Source organism: Plectrocnemia conspersa, unplaced genomic scaffold (genome assembly GCF_051122295.1).
Source record: "Plectrocnemia conspersa isolate PC_06_02 unplaced genomic scaffold, ASM5112229v1 ptg000004l, whole genome shotgun sequence".
NCBI lineage: Eukaryota > Metazoa > Arthropoda > Insecta > Trichoptera > Polycentropodidae > Plectrocnemia > Plectrocnemia conspersa.
In genome coordinates this window covers 2637387-2656228 of record NW_028277168.1, presented here as the reverse complement: position 1 = coordinate 2656228, position 18842 = coordinate 2637387, and the positions used below count along the sequence as shown (strand labels likewise).

The window sequence follows — 18842 nt, the reverse complement described above, 5'->3', positions numbered from 1 at the left end:
TGAGTGTCAATATCAAGACGCCGAACAATTATATTAGAATCGTTGTTTTTGTAAAATTATTTTATGCTTTGTTCCCCCCGTTAAGCGATCCATTGCGACTAAATTTCTAAGGACCAATTCTCCGCGCGCCTCTCCTGCACGCGGTTTCCGCCCAGAAGTTATTTTAAAAGTTCAAAAACAAATGACCGACCCTGTACATTTGAATTTACTTTTATTAAAAATATCTCGACAAAGCCAGCTTAATATGTTTCAAATAAAAAATAAAAAAATAAATTTCGTTGAAAAAAAGTGTTTTTTATTTTATTTTCATATATAATACATACGTATTATTCTTAAGTATGTATGTCGGATATAAAGGTGTTTGAAGACACGATAACTGTCGTAGTTTGAATCGGAGTGTATATTTAGAATAGAAATAGTAAATATTAATTATAAATTATATTCAATTTTAGTAGCACTGTATAAATAGCAAAAATAATTATTTAAATAGAAAAAAATATATTATCTTTGATATAATATTGTATGATTCTAAATAACCTTTCTGGATTTTGTTATTAATACCGTTACTGTTATTTTCTAAGCTGAGGTTAGTTTCTTAAAAATTGTACTATGAAGTGTAATTACATTTATATCATAGTCTTGTAGTAATTCACGAAAATTATTAAAAAAAATATTGATACAATAGAACAATAGAACAGTCATACTGGAATTTAATTGACAATATATCAGTCATACTGGAATTTATATTCTACTAATATAATGAATGTCTTTACTAATTATTTGACATATGACAATAGTTAATTGCTAACAATAGTCATTGAATTGAAGGGCTATTTGCTTTTTACTATGGTATCAGCTAATTATTGTCAACATTTTACAGTAGCATGTTACTGTTTTTTATTTACAATGTAAACTTCACGGACAAAGTGCGTCAATTGCGTGCTCAATACTATACAAAAGAACACAGTTTTATTGTTCCAAAATATTTGTCATCGTCTTTTTTCGTTAAAATAAATATGTAGTGGTTTATAGTAGTTAATATATTCATTGAAACTGTTCTGTGTTCGTATAAATGTTTACATTTTTATATACAAGATCATTTTGTCACATGAAAGTCGGTATTACACGGCGTCGATTAATTATATTTATTATAAAACGATCATCATTATTTCTCATCGTTTATAATAATTATTATTCTAAATCGTTAAGTTAAATTGTTATCTGGTAATCAATGTTCATTACAAATAGAACAGTGACAATTACAAAACGTTGAGTAAAGCAATTGTCTTTTAGAATGTTATTTATTACTTTATCGCAAATAGATTAGCTCGAACTTTTTGTTGTTGTTAATCCGTAGCTTTGAATTTTATTTGGTTCAATTTAAATTCCGGATTTGCATTACAAATATTTTAGATAATAAGGCAATGAATTAAAATGCATAACTACCGTACGGCGCTGTAGTTTGTGTTATATAATGCTCTTTGTGGCCATGGATGGAAAATAAATGCTAGTTTAAGGCTATTTTCATGAAAATTTCATTTAAAATCGATAAGGTAAATTCGAAGTACACTCAAGTAAATAAATATAAAATACACTCAAATCACTGTAATCATTTTCATTTAATTTACCGAAATATGTATGTACAAATATTTTTTTAAAGTGCGGTCCAACAATTTAACTATTAATCAATTGATAATTGCAGATTAGTAACTATTTGATTTTTATGCTGACGTAAACTCATATTATTAGTAAATTTGTAGAAACCAAATTTCAACGCAATTTTTTATTTTTATTTTAATATATATAATATATTCTTTATGAGCTTAAATAGCTCATTATATACATATATCATCGAATAAATGCAATATGAGAAGAGTCGTAGAGCCTTGCAGTTGTAAAAATCGAGTGCCTTTGATCTTTGGTTTCTCATCTGTCAGTTAAGTTGAATCAGTTCGCCGAGTAATTCGGTAGTGATGAACGATGTAAGCAAGTGGACGAATGGGAGCGAGGTTAATTAAGAGACAATCAAGTTAGAATTTCGCTCCACTTCTATCCGTTCCTTGTAAAAGCTCAAGTTTCATGGTGACCACATGTTAGGTTACCGTCGAATAATTACAAACGATAGTTCAAACAGTACTTATTTGATGCAGTATTTTAGTATTTCTTAGACATACCCCTAAGCTTATAAAGAAAAAGTTTAAAATATTTGCTATTTATAAAATATTAAATGCGACTTAGAATTGCTATTTATAAAAATAGTATTCGCAATTTAAAAATAATCAAAATTTGTAAGTAATTAAAACGATTACAGCGGCCACTTTAAAAATATCCTAAAACACATTATATTTTATGCAAAACATTATTATGAAAATAATACACGTAAAACATTTTCGCACAACATTATTTTTGGAACAAAAAAGTTTTGCCTACTTCTCCATTGCCCTTCATGCCTCGTCGATCGCCCACCAAATTCCCCGGAGCCAGCATTATTGCCGACCTAGATTCGTCAATCGTCCATATGCTCTTTATTATGCTAAATTTGCATATTTTTAATTGGATTATTGAAATTCTTACCGTATCTTACAGTACACGTGTTTAGTTTTATAAATACAAGGTATTTTGATTATAACTTATTTTTTAATTTGCCGTATAATTCGTGCAATAATAAGAGGTTATTTTTCAAATCGTCTAAATGATCGTTAGTGCGGCTAAAATATCGTTTATTCCAAGCTGGAAGCGAAGTGGTAGTTCTGTTCTGTTTAACTCAAGCTCTAGTGAAATTAATTCTGGCTTATATAGGGTAAGACAAATGCTAATTCTAGTCTTTGTTATTGTCTTATAAAGATATTATAATTAAATAAAAAATGGCAACAGATTAAATGGTCAGAATTTAAATCAATTTTGGATCAAAATAAAAATCTAATAGAACACTTATAAACATAAATAAATGGGCAATAAATTAATTTTAAATATATATTACAAAATATCTGGAACCTAAACTGATGGATAGGTTAGGTGCGGTTCAGAACAGTGAGCACCCCATGAATCTATTTAATTGTATGTACGTATGGACAGAGAGCATGCTTGACTTGTTTTGCTGTAATCTGACAATGTTGCGAATCCAATAAAATAAGTTGGCTCTAAAACACATTTATAATGATCATGTATTATTATGCTGACCATCTGTCAATATAAAACTGACCTTGAGGTTAAAATTACAGATCGTATAATATAAATACTAGCTATTATTTATAAATACTGACTAAAAAAAAATATTCTGATCATTCCAATTTAAATTCTGGCCATCTTATATTTATTCTGACTGCTTATATTCTGGCCCACTTAATATAAATTCTGACCCGAAAAATACGAGCCAAAAAAATGTCTTGAATGAATATTTAGCAAATATAGATAGATATGCATTGCATTTGGCACCGATATTTAAATGTCATTGTTAGTTTTCGATTCAGGGCGGAACCAGACTCTTTGTTATTGTTTAATTAATACCTTATTAGATTGCACACTTTTGGATATTGAACTTAAGACTCAACTTCTCTATTTGTCTTAGTACATTAAAACGATCTACTCGAAGCGATTTCAGGTGAAAATATTTTTTCATTACATCATTATCATCATCACGAAATTCATCAGTAAGATTAGGAAAATCTTAGAAAACATTATCTGTGATAATCGAATTGATTTATTCGAAGTCTGACTTGTATTGGTCAAAAACTAATGTAGCTCTGATTTAGACTAAATCAAGTGACCTAATTGTGCCCTAATCTTCGTATCATGTATGACGGTCTTCTGCGTGAAATGCGTCCAACTGGCCATCTGACGTTTCGGTGGTAGTTTTCAGATCGTGGTCTGGCCTACCGGACCCGCGGATAAAGAAAACGTGCTTTTTCGGTTTATCGACACGCGCGCGTGTTTAATGTCTTTGTTGATCCGGAAAATCGTCACACGCGCGTGATCGGAATGCCAGAAAAGGAAGAAACGCTTCGACATGTCAAATATGTATTTCATAAGACTTATCGAACAACCCTCGAACCCTGAACGCACTCGACGACAAAAATCAGCGACAGACTGTGATCTAATTAAATTTATAATAATTTTGATAATAATAATTTTACGAGACGGTAATATCACTAGACGCATTAGCAATCATTAACGGATTATATTTAATCAAACGACGAATGCGCGATAAAAGTACAAATACTATAAACTATAATCTCACCTGTTGAAAAATTAGCAAGTAGTAATAATTTATTGAAAGTTCTTTATATGTATAACTCACTTTAGTATATATCGCACGTCGATTCGGCTTAGTTTTACTTGGTGCGTGTTCGGATTAACTCTCGTTATTCCAAATCGGATGTAATAGTGATAGTGTGATCAAAGATTGATTGATGATCTGGTAGTGTTATAACTTATATACCATCGAGGAATATAGGAAAGTCTACCGTTCTTCCAAATGGCAATGATTTGGGGGTGAAACCAGACTCTTTGTTTTTGTTCAATAACGATTTTATTGAACTCTTTGTCTTGAGTAACAACGTAACGATAGATTAGTCAACGTAGCTATTCTCTGGAATGTGCAATTCAAATATATTGTACCAGTAAATTCGAATTTATTAATAGACACTGTATGATATGTGTAACGATATATTAAAAATTCTGTATCTGGTAACGTAGTTAACCCCAGGAATGTGTAATTCAGTAATAATGCCTTTCCGACAATTTTTTGTGTTAAAGTGCGGTCTGACGGTTAAACTGTTTATTGATTGATAGGCGTAATTATTATGCTGACGTAAACTTATATTCATAGTAAATTTGTGGAAGACAAATCTTCGTCACATTATTAGAGAATATTTAATAAATGATATGTATGAATAAATGCAGTTGTGAAAATTGTCAGTAATTGGTGTGAATTAGTTCAGGGATAATGAACGAACCAAGTGTCATTTATACTGGTCCTTCGCGGAAGCTTGGACGAATGGAAACAAGGTTAATTGGGAGACAATCAAGTTAAAATTTAGCTCCACCTCTATCGATTCCTTGTGAAAATTCAAGTTGCACGCGTAGGCAAATAATTACAAAGGATAATGCTGCAGTATTTTAATAATATATAGACAAGACAAGGGTTAAAATATTTTTTGTGATAGTTAGTAGATTTCGAAGATCCACGTGACCGATCCAAAATGCCGATTTTTACTATTCTTTTGTTATGCTAAAGTTTACATATTAATAATGGGATGAAATAGCGTAGTCCGTAACGTCTCAGACTAGTAACTATGAATTTGCGGGCTCTTTTGCGGGAATTTTTATTTATAAAAATACGCTATTAATGAAAAATAAAAATATACATTTTATTAAAATATAGTTATCTATTCAAAAAAATAAGATCTGTGTTCAAATCCCATATGGATCATAGTGTTTTATAAATTTCTATCGTGCCTGGAAGATCGGAATTAGTGATTATAATATAAATATAATTCCGATCGATCATCACAGATTAGGTTTAGCTAAATTTTACTAATCTCATGGATGAACATGGTGATGATTAATTAAAATCGAGCTAGGTTGTACATATTATGTATTGAAAATTCTCTAATAATGAGTTATTTCAGCTTGTAGAGAATATCTTATATGTATTAAAATATATGAAAATTTAATGAACATTCCCGACTGTGCACCTTCTCTTGTTTTCGCTCATTTGGCCGGGCGGTTGCTCGTGTACACTTTTATTGGGCACACACATAATACAATACTTGTAAAATAACCTACTTCAGTTGTTTAATATATAATAAATGCACGACAAATTACGATTATCATAAAAATAGTTAGAAAATCTGAAGCCGATAGATCGGCCATTGAAAAACGTCACAAAGCTATTTATACACATTTTAAGAAAATAATCGCTGTACAGCTTTAATTTTATATGTTTTTAAAGAAAGATCTGATTTCCTCTAAAATAATGTATATTTTACTTCCCCCTTGTTATTTACCTTAAATTGAATATTGCTGATATTATTTTATTATGAACTAAACATATAAACTAAACAATAAAAATCTGACTATATAAGTGTTTTCGTTTCTTAGCCCTAGTTTTATCTCTAACATTTTTACACTTAGTTATGATTATTTGTATTTTGAATATATTTTCATTACAATGCAGCAATAAAAGTTTGATTATTATTTTAATTTTGTATTCAACAATTTTCATCAAGCACTAATTGATACAAATGTGCTGCTTTGAAACTGGACGACTCAATTGAAAAATATTTTTGTCCAACAACTGTCAATACGACAAAGTGACACAATACGAAGTTCACTTTAAAACAATTATTGTTTGATTCTAATAATAACCAAATTTATTATTAAATAATTATAAAATCATTACAATCTGTATCAATACATTGCTCACTGTATACACTTCCTTTTTATTTTTGCCGTTTAAATTCAGAATAAACACACAGTTGTTTTTCAACCTGTAGCAGTTCACTTAACCCGAATTTTTATAATCATTAAATTAGTCGAGTGATTATTATTATTTTATTTTCCTTAAATGTGTCTGGACATTTCGATTCGCGGCGCATTCTTCTTTTGTGTTATCTTCTTAAACTGTTCTAAATACAAAAATATGAATAATGCAATACTTCTGTTTGTCCGCGTTAATGTTTATGTATTAGAAATTTTTCGGTTTATTCATCATTTCATCGACGTACGTACGTTTGAGATAAATTATAAATATGTTACCGACAATCTACGTAACTGGCAGGAGCAGCAAAAAAATGCATTTAAATATAGTTTTTATTTTTTATCAAACATTCAATTATTTTAAGGCATATTAATAAACATTTTTGTCCAAAGAGAGAAAGTATTCACTAGACTAATTTATTTGCACTCTTCCAAATAAACTTGAAAACTATGTAGAATCAACAAATAAAGAACTTGTTAAATGCGTTTTTATGCAATTTACTGTAAAAATCAAATGTCATGTATTTGAGATTTTGGCGATTTTAAAATTTTATTTATAAAGCAATTTAATTATAATCTTTTTCATTTTTATTAATTTTCTACAAGCTTTTTGCTTCATTTTCGATTCCTTGTTGATAAAACCGCATGCACAGGACTACGTGATAATAATGATAATATTTTCTAATTTAAAATCACCAATTTCTATACATTTTTACATAATGTACACTTAGTGTACATCACCGTAGTATGCGTATTTTTTTTTATTAGTGTATACTGAGTATACATGTCGTATTAATACTTGAATATATCTATAAATATGTCTAAAAAACTCGTTTTCAGCACTTTACTATTAAAATAATTTTAACTTTTCAAATTTGAGTATATAATAATTATTGTAATAATTGATAATATTTATATTTTTCTCATTTTAAATCACTAATGTATACATATTTTAAGCCATGTACACTAAGTGTACATCACCGTATCGCGCAGATTTTTTGCAGCTAATTCTGGAGATTCTTAATGGTTGTTTTTGTGCTATTAGTGATGTCTTGCGCGTACGGTGAGATACTTTCCCTTTCGCCCACTCGCGTGTTAAGTGAGTGAGTTTACAAGGGCGTACAAAACGCACGCCTTTATCTCTCTATTTATTTTATATGCATCTATTAAAATAATTTCCTACTAAATCGCACCGAAACAATTTTTAAAAATTATGTTTTTTCAGATCTTAAAAACCGTATTCCAATGAATTCGATATGCTTATATATAAGCGAATTTTTAATCTCGTGGAGAATTTTATTTTATATAGAGATTTTTTGTCAAATACATCTTTAATACTTTGTTTGATAAAATATCTTTTAAACGTTGAGATGATTTATTCATGTAACGGTTAAATTATCGCAATAGTATTTGATGTTAAATATACAATATTTTACCAAGATTTATACATTATAGAACACCCAAGAATTTCAGAAGCCATTATTCATAAAAAAGCAACATAAGGTCGGAATAGCGTAATCCGTAAGGTCCTGAATACTAACCCAGAGGCTGCGGGTTCGAGCCTATTTTTATTTATAAAAATGCGCTATTAATCAAATCAGGCTCCAACTGCAGAGCGACATATATTTATTATAGATTATAATACACATAATAATTTATAATTAATTATATAGATTTACGTTGCTGGTTTAATACTTATTTGGTGTTGAGTCCAAGAAGCGGCTTCCTCCGTCTGCCTCTGTGATCATGTGTGCCATATGTTATGTTGCTGAATCACAGATGTGGATGTGGTGGGCCAATTGCATCGCTTTTAGAACACACAAGAAATATGTTTATATATCAAAAGTGAAACTGCTAGCTGGTCACTTTTAGCGATCGTTAACAAAGGGGTGAACTTTTTGTGAGGGGTAAAATAGTAGTTTTTTCAGGTGATTAACGTCTTGGGATGGATGTGCTAATATATGGTCCGTAAATTTTTAGCAATTATTAACGTATATTGAAAATAAGGTCTAACAATGAAATATATTTATTTGTAAGGCCTTATTTTCGAGACGAGTTGATACATATATCTATTTTTTGCTCGAAATGGTAGTTAGAGTGATCTCTTAATTAATTGTGTATGCAGTTACAACCTCCATTTTATCATCATCGAAAGTGACCACAATGGTTTCGCTTATAAAGAGTAGCCCGGTAGACAAATTATTTGTATATAGGCTTGCTCACACCGACACCCAAATCTGATCAAAATAATCGATCCCGAATCTGGACTCTCTGGACAGTTATTCTGGCGTTTATCTGGCTTATTGTAATGAAATTATACAAATGTTTTTATTAATCGTAACGATACAATTACAACTGAGAGTTATTGCTTAAATACCGACAAAATTCACATCTGGGAAATTAAAAAAGGTGCAGTTCTCTTGCACGACAATGCGCATTCCTAGATTTTATCAGCTCCGGAACATATACTTGTAATGGTGCTTATTTTAAATTAGCTAATTATTTTCCTAGCAAAATTGAATTAAATATCTTATCAATTCATATTGTTTTAGATAATATCTGAAAGCGAGATTTATACTTATTTAATTATTATAATATTATATTGTATATCCTTTTGTCTAGTTAATATTTTGATTTCACAATTTTTTTGTTTAATGGTTTATAAAATACTTGAGTTTCATGAAGTTCATAAAATTTTGAATAAAAATAAAAAAAAATATATTAGTAAGAAGTGCCAATTCTCTTAGATGTTAATCGCACAGCCCACGTGTTGAGAACGCCTGTCGTGTCATATCGGCAAGATAACCCATTGGTATATCTTTAGTCGGCTCATTTTCCGATTGGTAGTGCATAAGAAACGTTTGCGAAGAACTGTCGCGAGAGTAGCAATTTCACATTCGCCGGTACAAATCATATAAATAAACAAACAAACATTAATAATCCATAAAGAATTTCTTTATTTGATAAAAATGAAGTGATTTTTCATTAAGTTTTGTTTTATTTTTATTTTTAGATATGTGAAGAGAGAATTTTGGTTCGGTTTTTGCTTTGTCGGAGCCGCTCGAAGCTATCCGATTCTTGTGTTAGTTTTGGGATAGAAATATTATTTAATAATATAGGAGATTTTTTTATATACGTATATAGTATAAATTATAAGTGGCTGTGATACTTAGTGCTAATTATTTTTATTATTTTCAAAAATAATAGAAATTTAATATTTTTTCACCGACGGATCCAAAAAAATCGCAAGTAAGTAAAATTTCAATATTTTGACACTGTTGTGACAGATTACACAATATTTTACAAATATGTGCGAACATTAAGTTTGCCATTTGAAACAATATTATTTATTTTTATATTATTGTATAAATTATTCACACGTATTGCATAAACATACATATTTATATTTTTTTAATTTAACTTTGCCTTATATTTATTTATTGATGCTAAATATAATTAAACACATATTATATGTAGTTAATAATGAAGTTACCGAAAATACCCACGCCTTTATATTTATTGATAAAGAACCTGTGTTTATTTCCGGACCACTTGTAAATTTACGCAACACCTTCGTCAAAATTTTTTTTTGCCATAAAAACATTACTATTTATATTATAACATTTAAAATAAATACCAGGCAAGTGATTAAATTCATTGACTATTTATAATATATAATTTGAGTATGTAACACGAAATTATTATTGTTTCTCTTTATTTAATCTATATAAAAAATTTTAGTAGTATACTTAAAAATGTCAAGGGATTCACTGAAACTTAACGATTATTCATAAATTGCATTGTTTAAGTAATAATACCGTTTGCGGATATATAATGAATGCATTGTCAATTGCTTAGTTAACCTTCTAAGTGCCGCATATTCTGCTTTGTTTAGCTGTGATAAATGTTCCATATTTACTTTTATCTTTCTAACATATTTTTAGATAATTTTGTTTTGCCGACTACTTAATTCACCATATGATTTTTACTAGAAATATTAAATATTTTAATTATTTAAAAACATAATATTACTGCTACATTTTGAGTGATGTGATACATAAATCATTATCAGACATATTGTTTGCAATGCGTATTCGCAGAGTTTGCTTCAGACTCCGACTGTCGAATATTATTTTTGCAAGATTTGTAAGATCTGATCTAATATCATTAAATATTTTTTGAGACACTATAATATTGGCATATTTTTATGATTTTTTTTGTTATTAAAGACGGAATAGCGTAATCCGTAACGTCTCTGAGGTTGCGGGTTCGAGCCACAGCAGCGGCACTCATATTTTTATTTAAAAAAAATGCGCTATTATAAAAGACTCGGCCCCAGCTGCAGTGACATCTATTGTTCATTAATAATATTATACATAATCATTTATAATTATTTATATATTATGGTGATTAATACTTACTTGTATGTATTCATTATATATGATTGAGTTACTCAGTTTGTACAGATTTACCCCGTTGTAAGACATTGGGCTTACGCCTGTCAGGTTACAACGGAAGGTTTAATAATGATAAATAAATGTTATAGATAACTCTATTATAGAAATAGTTGCTAATATAAAATATTTAGGTGTAATTGTAGATACAAAATTAAATTTTAAGGATCATTGTAATTACATATACAAAAAAAATAGTAGAAAAATAGTAATATATTATCAAAAAAGAAAAAAGTATAATATCTAAAATGAAAAATATGTTAATTATTAAGTATTAAGCCCCATTTTACTTATTGTGCGACAATATTATATATGATTAATAAATTAGATAAACAAATGTTGCAAAATTACAAAATAGGGAAATGATAGTAGTCTTAAGTAAAAATAGATTTACTAGTTGTAGAAGTAATATTAATAGATTAGAATTGTGCTCCTTATCAAGTCGGCTTGGCCATAATAATGGAGCACCCCAATAAATGTGTGATATCTTAAAAAATCATAAAAATATAAATAAAAACCGACTAAGGTTGCTTAGCGTGTTTATTTTAAGATTATTTTTAATATTTAGTAGGCCACCCTTAGCTATAATTACAGCTGCAACCCTTTTTGGCATATTGCCAACTAATGACTTGCGGGTTGACGGATACAATTTTCTCCATTCCATCTGCAATTTTACTCGCAGCTTAATTTTGGGTTTGCAATTGTGATGGGCAGCGCTTTCTTTTAATTTTGTCTATAAATGCTCTTTCCAACATTTTGTTTCGTTTAATGAACGAATTCTTTGAATTTCCGTCTTAGTAGATACCGCCGATGAACATTATATTCGTGAATGTTTTTCGAATGCGTAAAAGCAATTTTTTGTTGAAGCGTCTTATTGTCTTGCATTTCGAAACAAAAAGGCGCATAAAGCATCATGGATTTTGATACAGCACTCGGGTATATTGAGAAAAAAAATAAATGCCTGTGTTGCTCAAGTAATTTTTTCAAAATTTATTTGAGATAATATTATTATATACCATCTATGAATAGTGGGAAATTCAGTCCTTGATCTTTTGATCAATGTAGATAATTTAGGGCGGAACCAGACTCTCTGTTTTTGTCTAATGCATATATGTTCAAACTTATTGGCGTGTATAACGGTATATTTAAAATTCTGTTTTAGTGCAAATTGCTTCGGAACTATTATTAAATACTATTAATTGACATCCGCATATAATTTTAATAATATAATTAATAATAATAATACACTATAATGCATAGCTCTTTGTTGTGCTTTGATTTTTACTACATTTGAGACACAAATCTATTTGTTTTATTACCCATTTAGCGACTTATTTCGTTGCAATGATTACTAACTCTTTAAATATATTCTTAAAAGTTCGTTGTTTTTCAAATATTTACTTACATATTTTAAAATGCAATACTATTCCAGGTGTTCATGAACGTTTGTTCTTACACATTAATTGATAATGGATATAGCTGTGCTTCATTTATAGCAAATCAAAACATATTGCTTCAGAGACAGTGCATTCATCAGTTTCTCAAACTCTATGTAATACTAACTATATTGCTATTTAAGTTAGCTGTTATATTATATTATTTTTACACGCATAATATAGCTTCTCTTTGATTCAATACTGATTAAACTTATTGGCATACTTTTGATTTATTTAAAAATCATACCAACTGAGTCCACAAATGTTTATAGATTTATATACATACATATATTATTTAATTATTCGCTATTGGTATTTAACGGCAATCTGTCTCGTGATTAATGGCCCGACAGAGCAATTGTCTTATTATATTTCTTCTGATTAGTTTTCCTGACTTAATATATGTCATAGTATATGTATGGATATATTCGTAGTACATATTACACAAATATGTTGTGCTATTGTGCTAAAAAGCGACGGTTATTTTGGCGTAAAAAAATAAATCAAACCAAATTCGCCACGTGAGTTTTGTGCATATACGCTATTTTTAATTTGAGGTTTTGCGTCAGATTTGCATCGCAGCTGGTGACTGACAGAAACGGTTTGCGAAAAACTTACGAAGTCAGATTTTTCACGGACACATACTTTGGTAGTGACGAATCTGTTTTTTTGATATGTTATGAGAGTGGTGTTGATATTTTTCTAATAAATTTCTCGCTGCGCGGTCACAACTCATTTTATATTTTCATATCCAAAAGAACGTTTTTTTTTATGGTTCTATATATTTTGACACTGCGTAATCAATTTATTTTTATGAATCAATATAGAAATGATTCGAATCAAATTTGATTCAATAACGAGCGGACGTATCTTATAAATATTAATTGTGCTATAGATTGTGAGCGAGTAGCGCGAGATTATGAGTGTGTCTATTTAAATCAAATACAAGTGCATACAAACTATATTATTTTTTTAATGTTTCAATGCACAGCTGATTTATTGTAGCGAATATTAATGTTTTAAATAAGCCTTGAGCGAAGCTAAGTGTTCTTCATTATATTAGTACTTATGTTGTGCCCGTTGAAAAATCAACGAATTAGTATAAGTTAACCAAAATTTTTCTTAATAAAATATTATATAATAATAAAACCCAATTAAATTTTTAAAGAACTAAAATACATATAATTTTAAACATTATCCTATAGAATGTGCAACTTTGAATGTTGTATTTAGTACCTGCTCGGTGGCAAAATTTGGCACTAATAATGATTACTGGTATTATTTAATTTGTTATTATAAATCTGACCATCATGATTTATAATAACAAATTTGAGAAAATGACTGAAGGAAGTTCCGGAAAAAAGTGATTGAGTGCGGTCATGTTCGGGTTATTATATACCTTTCAAAATGGGGGGATCAAACGCTTCTTTAAATTTTTAATCTTCTGTCCAATCTAGATGATTCAGGGTAGAACTAGACTCTTTGTTATTGCTTGTATTGTATTACTACGTAACGGTGATAGTAAAATCAGTCATCATTCTATGGAATGTGAATTTATAAAATGCTTAATACATGTTCGGCGGAAATATGCACCGATATTTTAGTGCCTTTGTTCAAGTAAGTGATATTGAAACTGTTAATGTATGTCTTAGATACAAAATCGTTTGGTTTACGCCCACATAGAAAAAAAGTCCAACGAACACAAATAAATCAATTAATTTTATAATAGCAAATTAATTACAACGATTACGGGTGGTCCCGACGATATTATTAAGAAAATATTTATTTTATAAGCAATTTTTAAATTGGAAACTGTTTTGCATCTTAAATGCTAGATATGTACATATGTATGAAAATAGTCAATTTAAAAATTATTTACCTGAGAAGATTCTAATCAATTTTATTTGCTTTTATTCTAATCAAAGGACATGATTTATTTCAATACAATTACAGACTCAACATGTGATTACTATTCAATTTACAATTCAAAACCTAATCCGTTCCCAATCGATCAAGATTTGGACATATTGCCTCCCTGGCCTGTTATACTATCATAGAACATGGCCATTTGCCAGATATGTCACACGATCGATTCTGAGGTTAACACTTTCTAATTTTTTTACTGTTTTTCCACAGGAATGGTTGGAGACTCGAACGTCCCTAAGTTGCCAGATTTGGACCAGCAACTACCCATAACTACCGGGGAAGAAAAGGAGAACAATTGCCCGGCTGATAACAGAATAAGCATTTATACCATCAGCGGTGAGTAATTATTATACAATTTTTTTAAGTTGAAGGTCGCAAAAAGGTATAATTCTATATTAAATAAATGTCGCTCTAACACGCTTTTATGTGAATATAGATCTTATTATTATTAAATTGGATGGATCAATATTTGATATGCTAATTATATACAGATGCAACGCTGCTCGCTGAATTATTAATTCTGAATGCATTTTCATTTCGATCGACTATTGCGAGTGCATGTTGTTCTATATACTTTTTGCGACTTTGAACTTCAATGATTAATACTACTTTAGTACCATACGAATTGCCAAGAATAATACACATACTATTGTTATCGTTGCATTATTGAAGTAAATTAGTTTAGACGATCTTGCATGCTATTTTTGCCGGTGCTCGGTACCAACTGTGGCGCAACTGTCATAAGACAATATAAACAGATACATTTTAATAGGTTTAAATTTCAACAAATCGCAACTTTAATTCAAGTTATAATAATCTGGTTGATCGATTAATGTGTAAATAATTATTTAAAACATTAACATTGATTAGTAAAATATTCTAGTTATGGCATATGATTTTAATATAAAAATATTTTCTTTAATACATCGTATATGTTTTTATATCATATTGTTTTAAGCAGCAGCAAATCTATTGGATATTGATAAAATATTTATTTAATTATTATTATTTATACTGTTTAGAAATATACCTGTGAATTAACTAGCAGTGCATATTTTTTCTTGTAAATATTACTTTGGCTTTGGTTCCGCTAAATTCTTGTGCAGAGATGAATTGTAATTGTGCCGTTAGTTCGCCGTCTTAATGATTTACTTTTTTTGATCTAAAATATGTCTTCAGAATGTTAGTATATATGGGAATTATTTAAAAAGAAATATTATTTAAGCAAAAATAAGGCGAGTTCGAGTGTTAAAAATTTGTAAGCAATTTTTTTGTCATTCTCAGACCCCTATTAAAATATTAGGCATAAACCCGCCTTAACTTATACAGCGTTATAAAAAGGTCAGTGGTTGTAAACCTTTTAAAAATATTCCTACAAATTTAATTTAATTAATAAAAATGCTTTATAAAATTTTTAGAAAAATTTTCGATTTGTCATTTTTCTCGAGAAGAAACAATAGTTGCAGTCTTATTTTAATCAATCATGATTTTTGTGAGAACAGTTTCTCTAAGTGTTGAGCACATTGTGCGAAACATCAATAGCCAATTTAATAAAAAAAGGCTTCCAATGCTAATGCAGTGTTGATTTTTAGAGTGCAGATTTTTCTCGTTTACTTTATGAGTAAAAAAGCGGTAAAATGTACACGTGGTTATAATTCACTTATTATTTTACTGCGTTCTATACCTCGATTTACGCGATATTTCCTGGGACGCATCTACCGCGTTAATCGAGGGTGTGTACTATATACATATATATATATATATATATATATATATATATATATATATATATATATATATATATATATATATATATATATATATATATATATATATATAAAAAATTATATTGTATAAACGATAAAAAGAAAATGTTTTTTTAATTATTGTCTTTTATATGGTATACAACGGTTTTTGACAAAATGATAACAGGCGTAGTTTTAATCAAATCGTCATGAAACTTTTCTTAAAAATAAAACTTATAAATAGTTTTTGAGGACACTGTAGTTTTAATAGTATCACATTGAATTTTTTTTTAAATTATTAATATTGTTTAAAAATGGTCAGTACTATTAAAAAAAATAAAAACTTCGTAAAAAAATTACTTTTTACTGATATTTTTAATTATGTACGGGATATATCGGTTCTATAATAGAATTGTTTTTGTATAAAGATATATTTATTTTATGTATAAAAATTATCTTTTATATGGGATATAATGAAATTTAACGAAGCAAAACATTTCTTAAAATAATCATAAATATATCAACTAATTTTGCTCCATTTTGTTTAATATATTTTTAACGGAATTAAAAATATCCTAAATAAAAGAGTGCGGAGGATAATCATGTGTTATAATAGAAATTAAAATATTATATAATACAGATTTAATGTGTCATTTATATGGGATATAAAAGTTTTTGAGGACCCGTAAACTTCTGTGGTTTCAAACATTTCTTTAAAGTATTTAGGCTCAATTCGGTGGCAAGCCTAAACCACCATCTTGTTTCAAAATGGCAAATACTATTCAAAACAAATTAAAAATCATAGAGAAAAAATGTTTAATTATCAAAATGTCATTAATTTCTTTTTAAATATATTATGATTTTAAATACAATATTTCAATTGCATATTGATATTTTATGAGCAATAATATGCGTTTATTTTAATTATAAAAAAATATAAAATTACTATTAAATATTTATATGATGAAATTTTGTAAAAATAAATAAAAATATGAACTACTTTTCATATTCTCGCTATGACCAGTTAATAGCGTTAATCGGAGTTTTACTGACCTTTTATGATAAAGTTATACTTAACATATATTCATAATCATATTATTGCCCATTTAATTTGTTGTCATATCTATAATTAATTATCCTTAGAAAGTGATAAGCTAGTGTTATTTAAATAAATACTGTGAAATGTTATGTTAGAAATTTATAATTTTTAGACATTCATTACAACACTTTTTAACAGGTTAAAGCAATTTTACGATTAATTAAATTAAATATGTAAAAGTAGAGAGAAAGACACGCAACAGATCGAATGCATTTAAACAATTTTAAATTATCTGCATATTGTAATTGCCGTTTTTATGTCATTAATAATGTCCTTGAGGAAATATTCTTTCGACAATCGGCCGCCATATGTTACAAACTGTCTACTTAGAGAATAACCGAATTAAATCATCCGAGTAACCGAGGTCTGACAATTATTTTAATAATAACACATGACAAACCTTGTCAAAGGCCTTTTCAAAATTCACTTATTGTATTGGTGACAAGATCGAAAGACGATTCTTGACTTCTTATTAAAGAGACATATTAATTCTTAAAATAAAACATTTTTATTGCTATAATTTTATACAAATAAAATTTTGCTATATAAGCACCATCAACACTAAAGCATAAATTTTATTATTTATAATTATTATATAATTATAAATAATAAAATTAATATGGGACCTAGATGAGATATTTGAAGTACTCTACTAGTAATATTTAAATAATAAATTCTTACCCAAAATATTTAAATTAATAAAATTTAGTGATTAAGTCTTTGAAGGATGCAATGGAAATATGTCATATTTAGCCATAATTTGTAATATAAAAAAATAATAATTGTAACTGCCGTCTTACTAGGATTCCTCTCAATGACCCGATGAACTAATATGTTCCAGTCCTTGCGGAAGTTTATATAAAAGGAGCACTTATTGTCTTTGCGTCACACGAGTGCACATAATTTTCGTTAATTACGTGCCGGACGGTTCTCGCGTGCAAGGCCAATTTGATACGGACAACTTACTTAGTAACCGCACTGTAGTTTTTAGCTGGAACAATTGAACCGCACGCGACATGTGATTCTGTCAATGACTGCTAGAGCGCATCTTCCATAAACACATTGCCATTTGATTGACGGGCACAATATTTAATAATAAAAGGAAAAATACGATTCGACACATTTGAGAAAAACGAGATTTTACTAGTTTACAAACATTTTGAAAATGCGGAAAATGTCTCTTTCGGTATATTTTTAAACAGTTTACGGAGTTTGAAGAGCGTGCCATAATGCATTCTTCTTTGTCAAAGAAAATTTACATATACGTTGAGTAACGAAATTGAAATGCGATCATATACAGAATTTCTGGAGAACTTTGAATATATGAATGGGAAAAAGTTACTTCTGTATTATTTAGGAAAAGCTCCTATCTAGTACATTTTATAAGTATCTGTGTTGTAAATAATGTATAACTAAACAAAAAGCCACAAAGATGCAAATAATTGCTTCGTGTTATTCGAAACACGGAATATCATCTGCATGTTTGATAGTACATTAACCTTTTTCACTAGCTACTGGCTTATCATGCTGTATAATCACATGTTCAATAAGATACCTAAGATATCAAATAATCTGTTAACTGCAATTTTATTACTATACCGTATCCTACCTGAATATATCTTATGATAATTTATAAATTATCAAATCAGACTTCAAAGTTTTTTTTTCTTTTATTCAAGATATTTTCCCTATTGTCTACTGA

The 18842-nt window shown here is 28.6% G+C and overlaps 1 protein-coding gene across 1 annotated transcript in view; it reads left to right on the top strand.

Annotated features, from left to right (window-relative positions):
* The window catches only part of LOC148235628 (solute carrier family 41 member 1-like), a 58225-nt gene that overhangs the window by 15790 nt on the left and 23593 nt on the right, over positions 1-18842 (top strand). Inside the window, exon 2 of the mRNA XM_088184593.1 lies at positions 14507-14632. Coding sequence (XP_088040719.1) covers positions 14509-14632 — 124 coding nt within the window. The 5' untranslated portion in view covers positions 14507-14508. The remainder of the gene's footprint in view (positions 1-14506; positions 14633-18842) is intronic.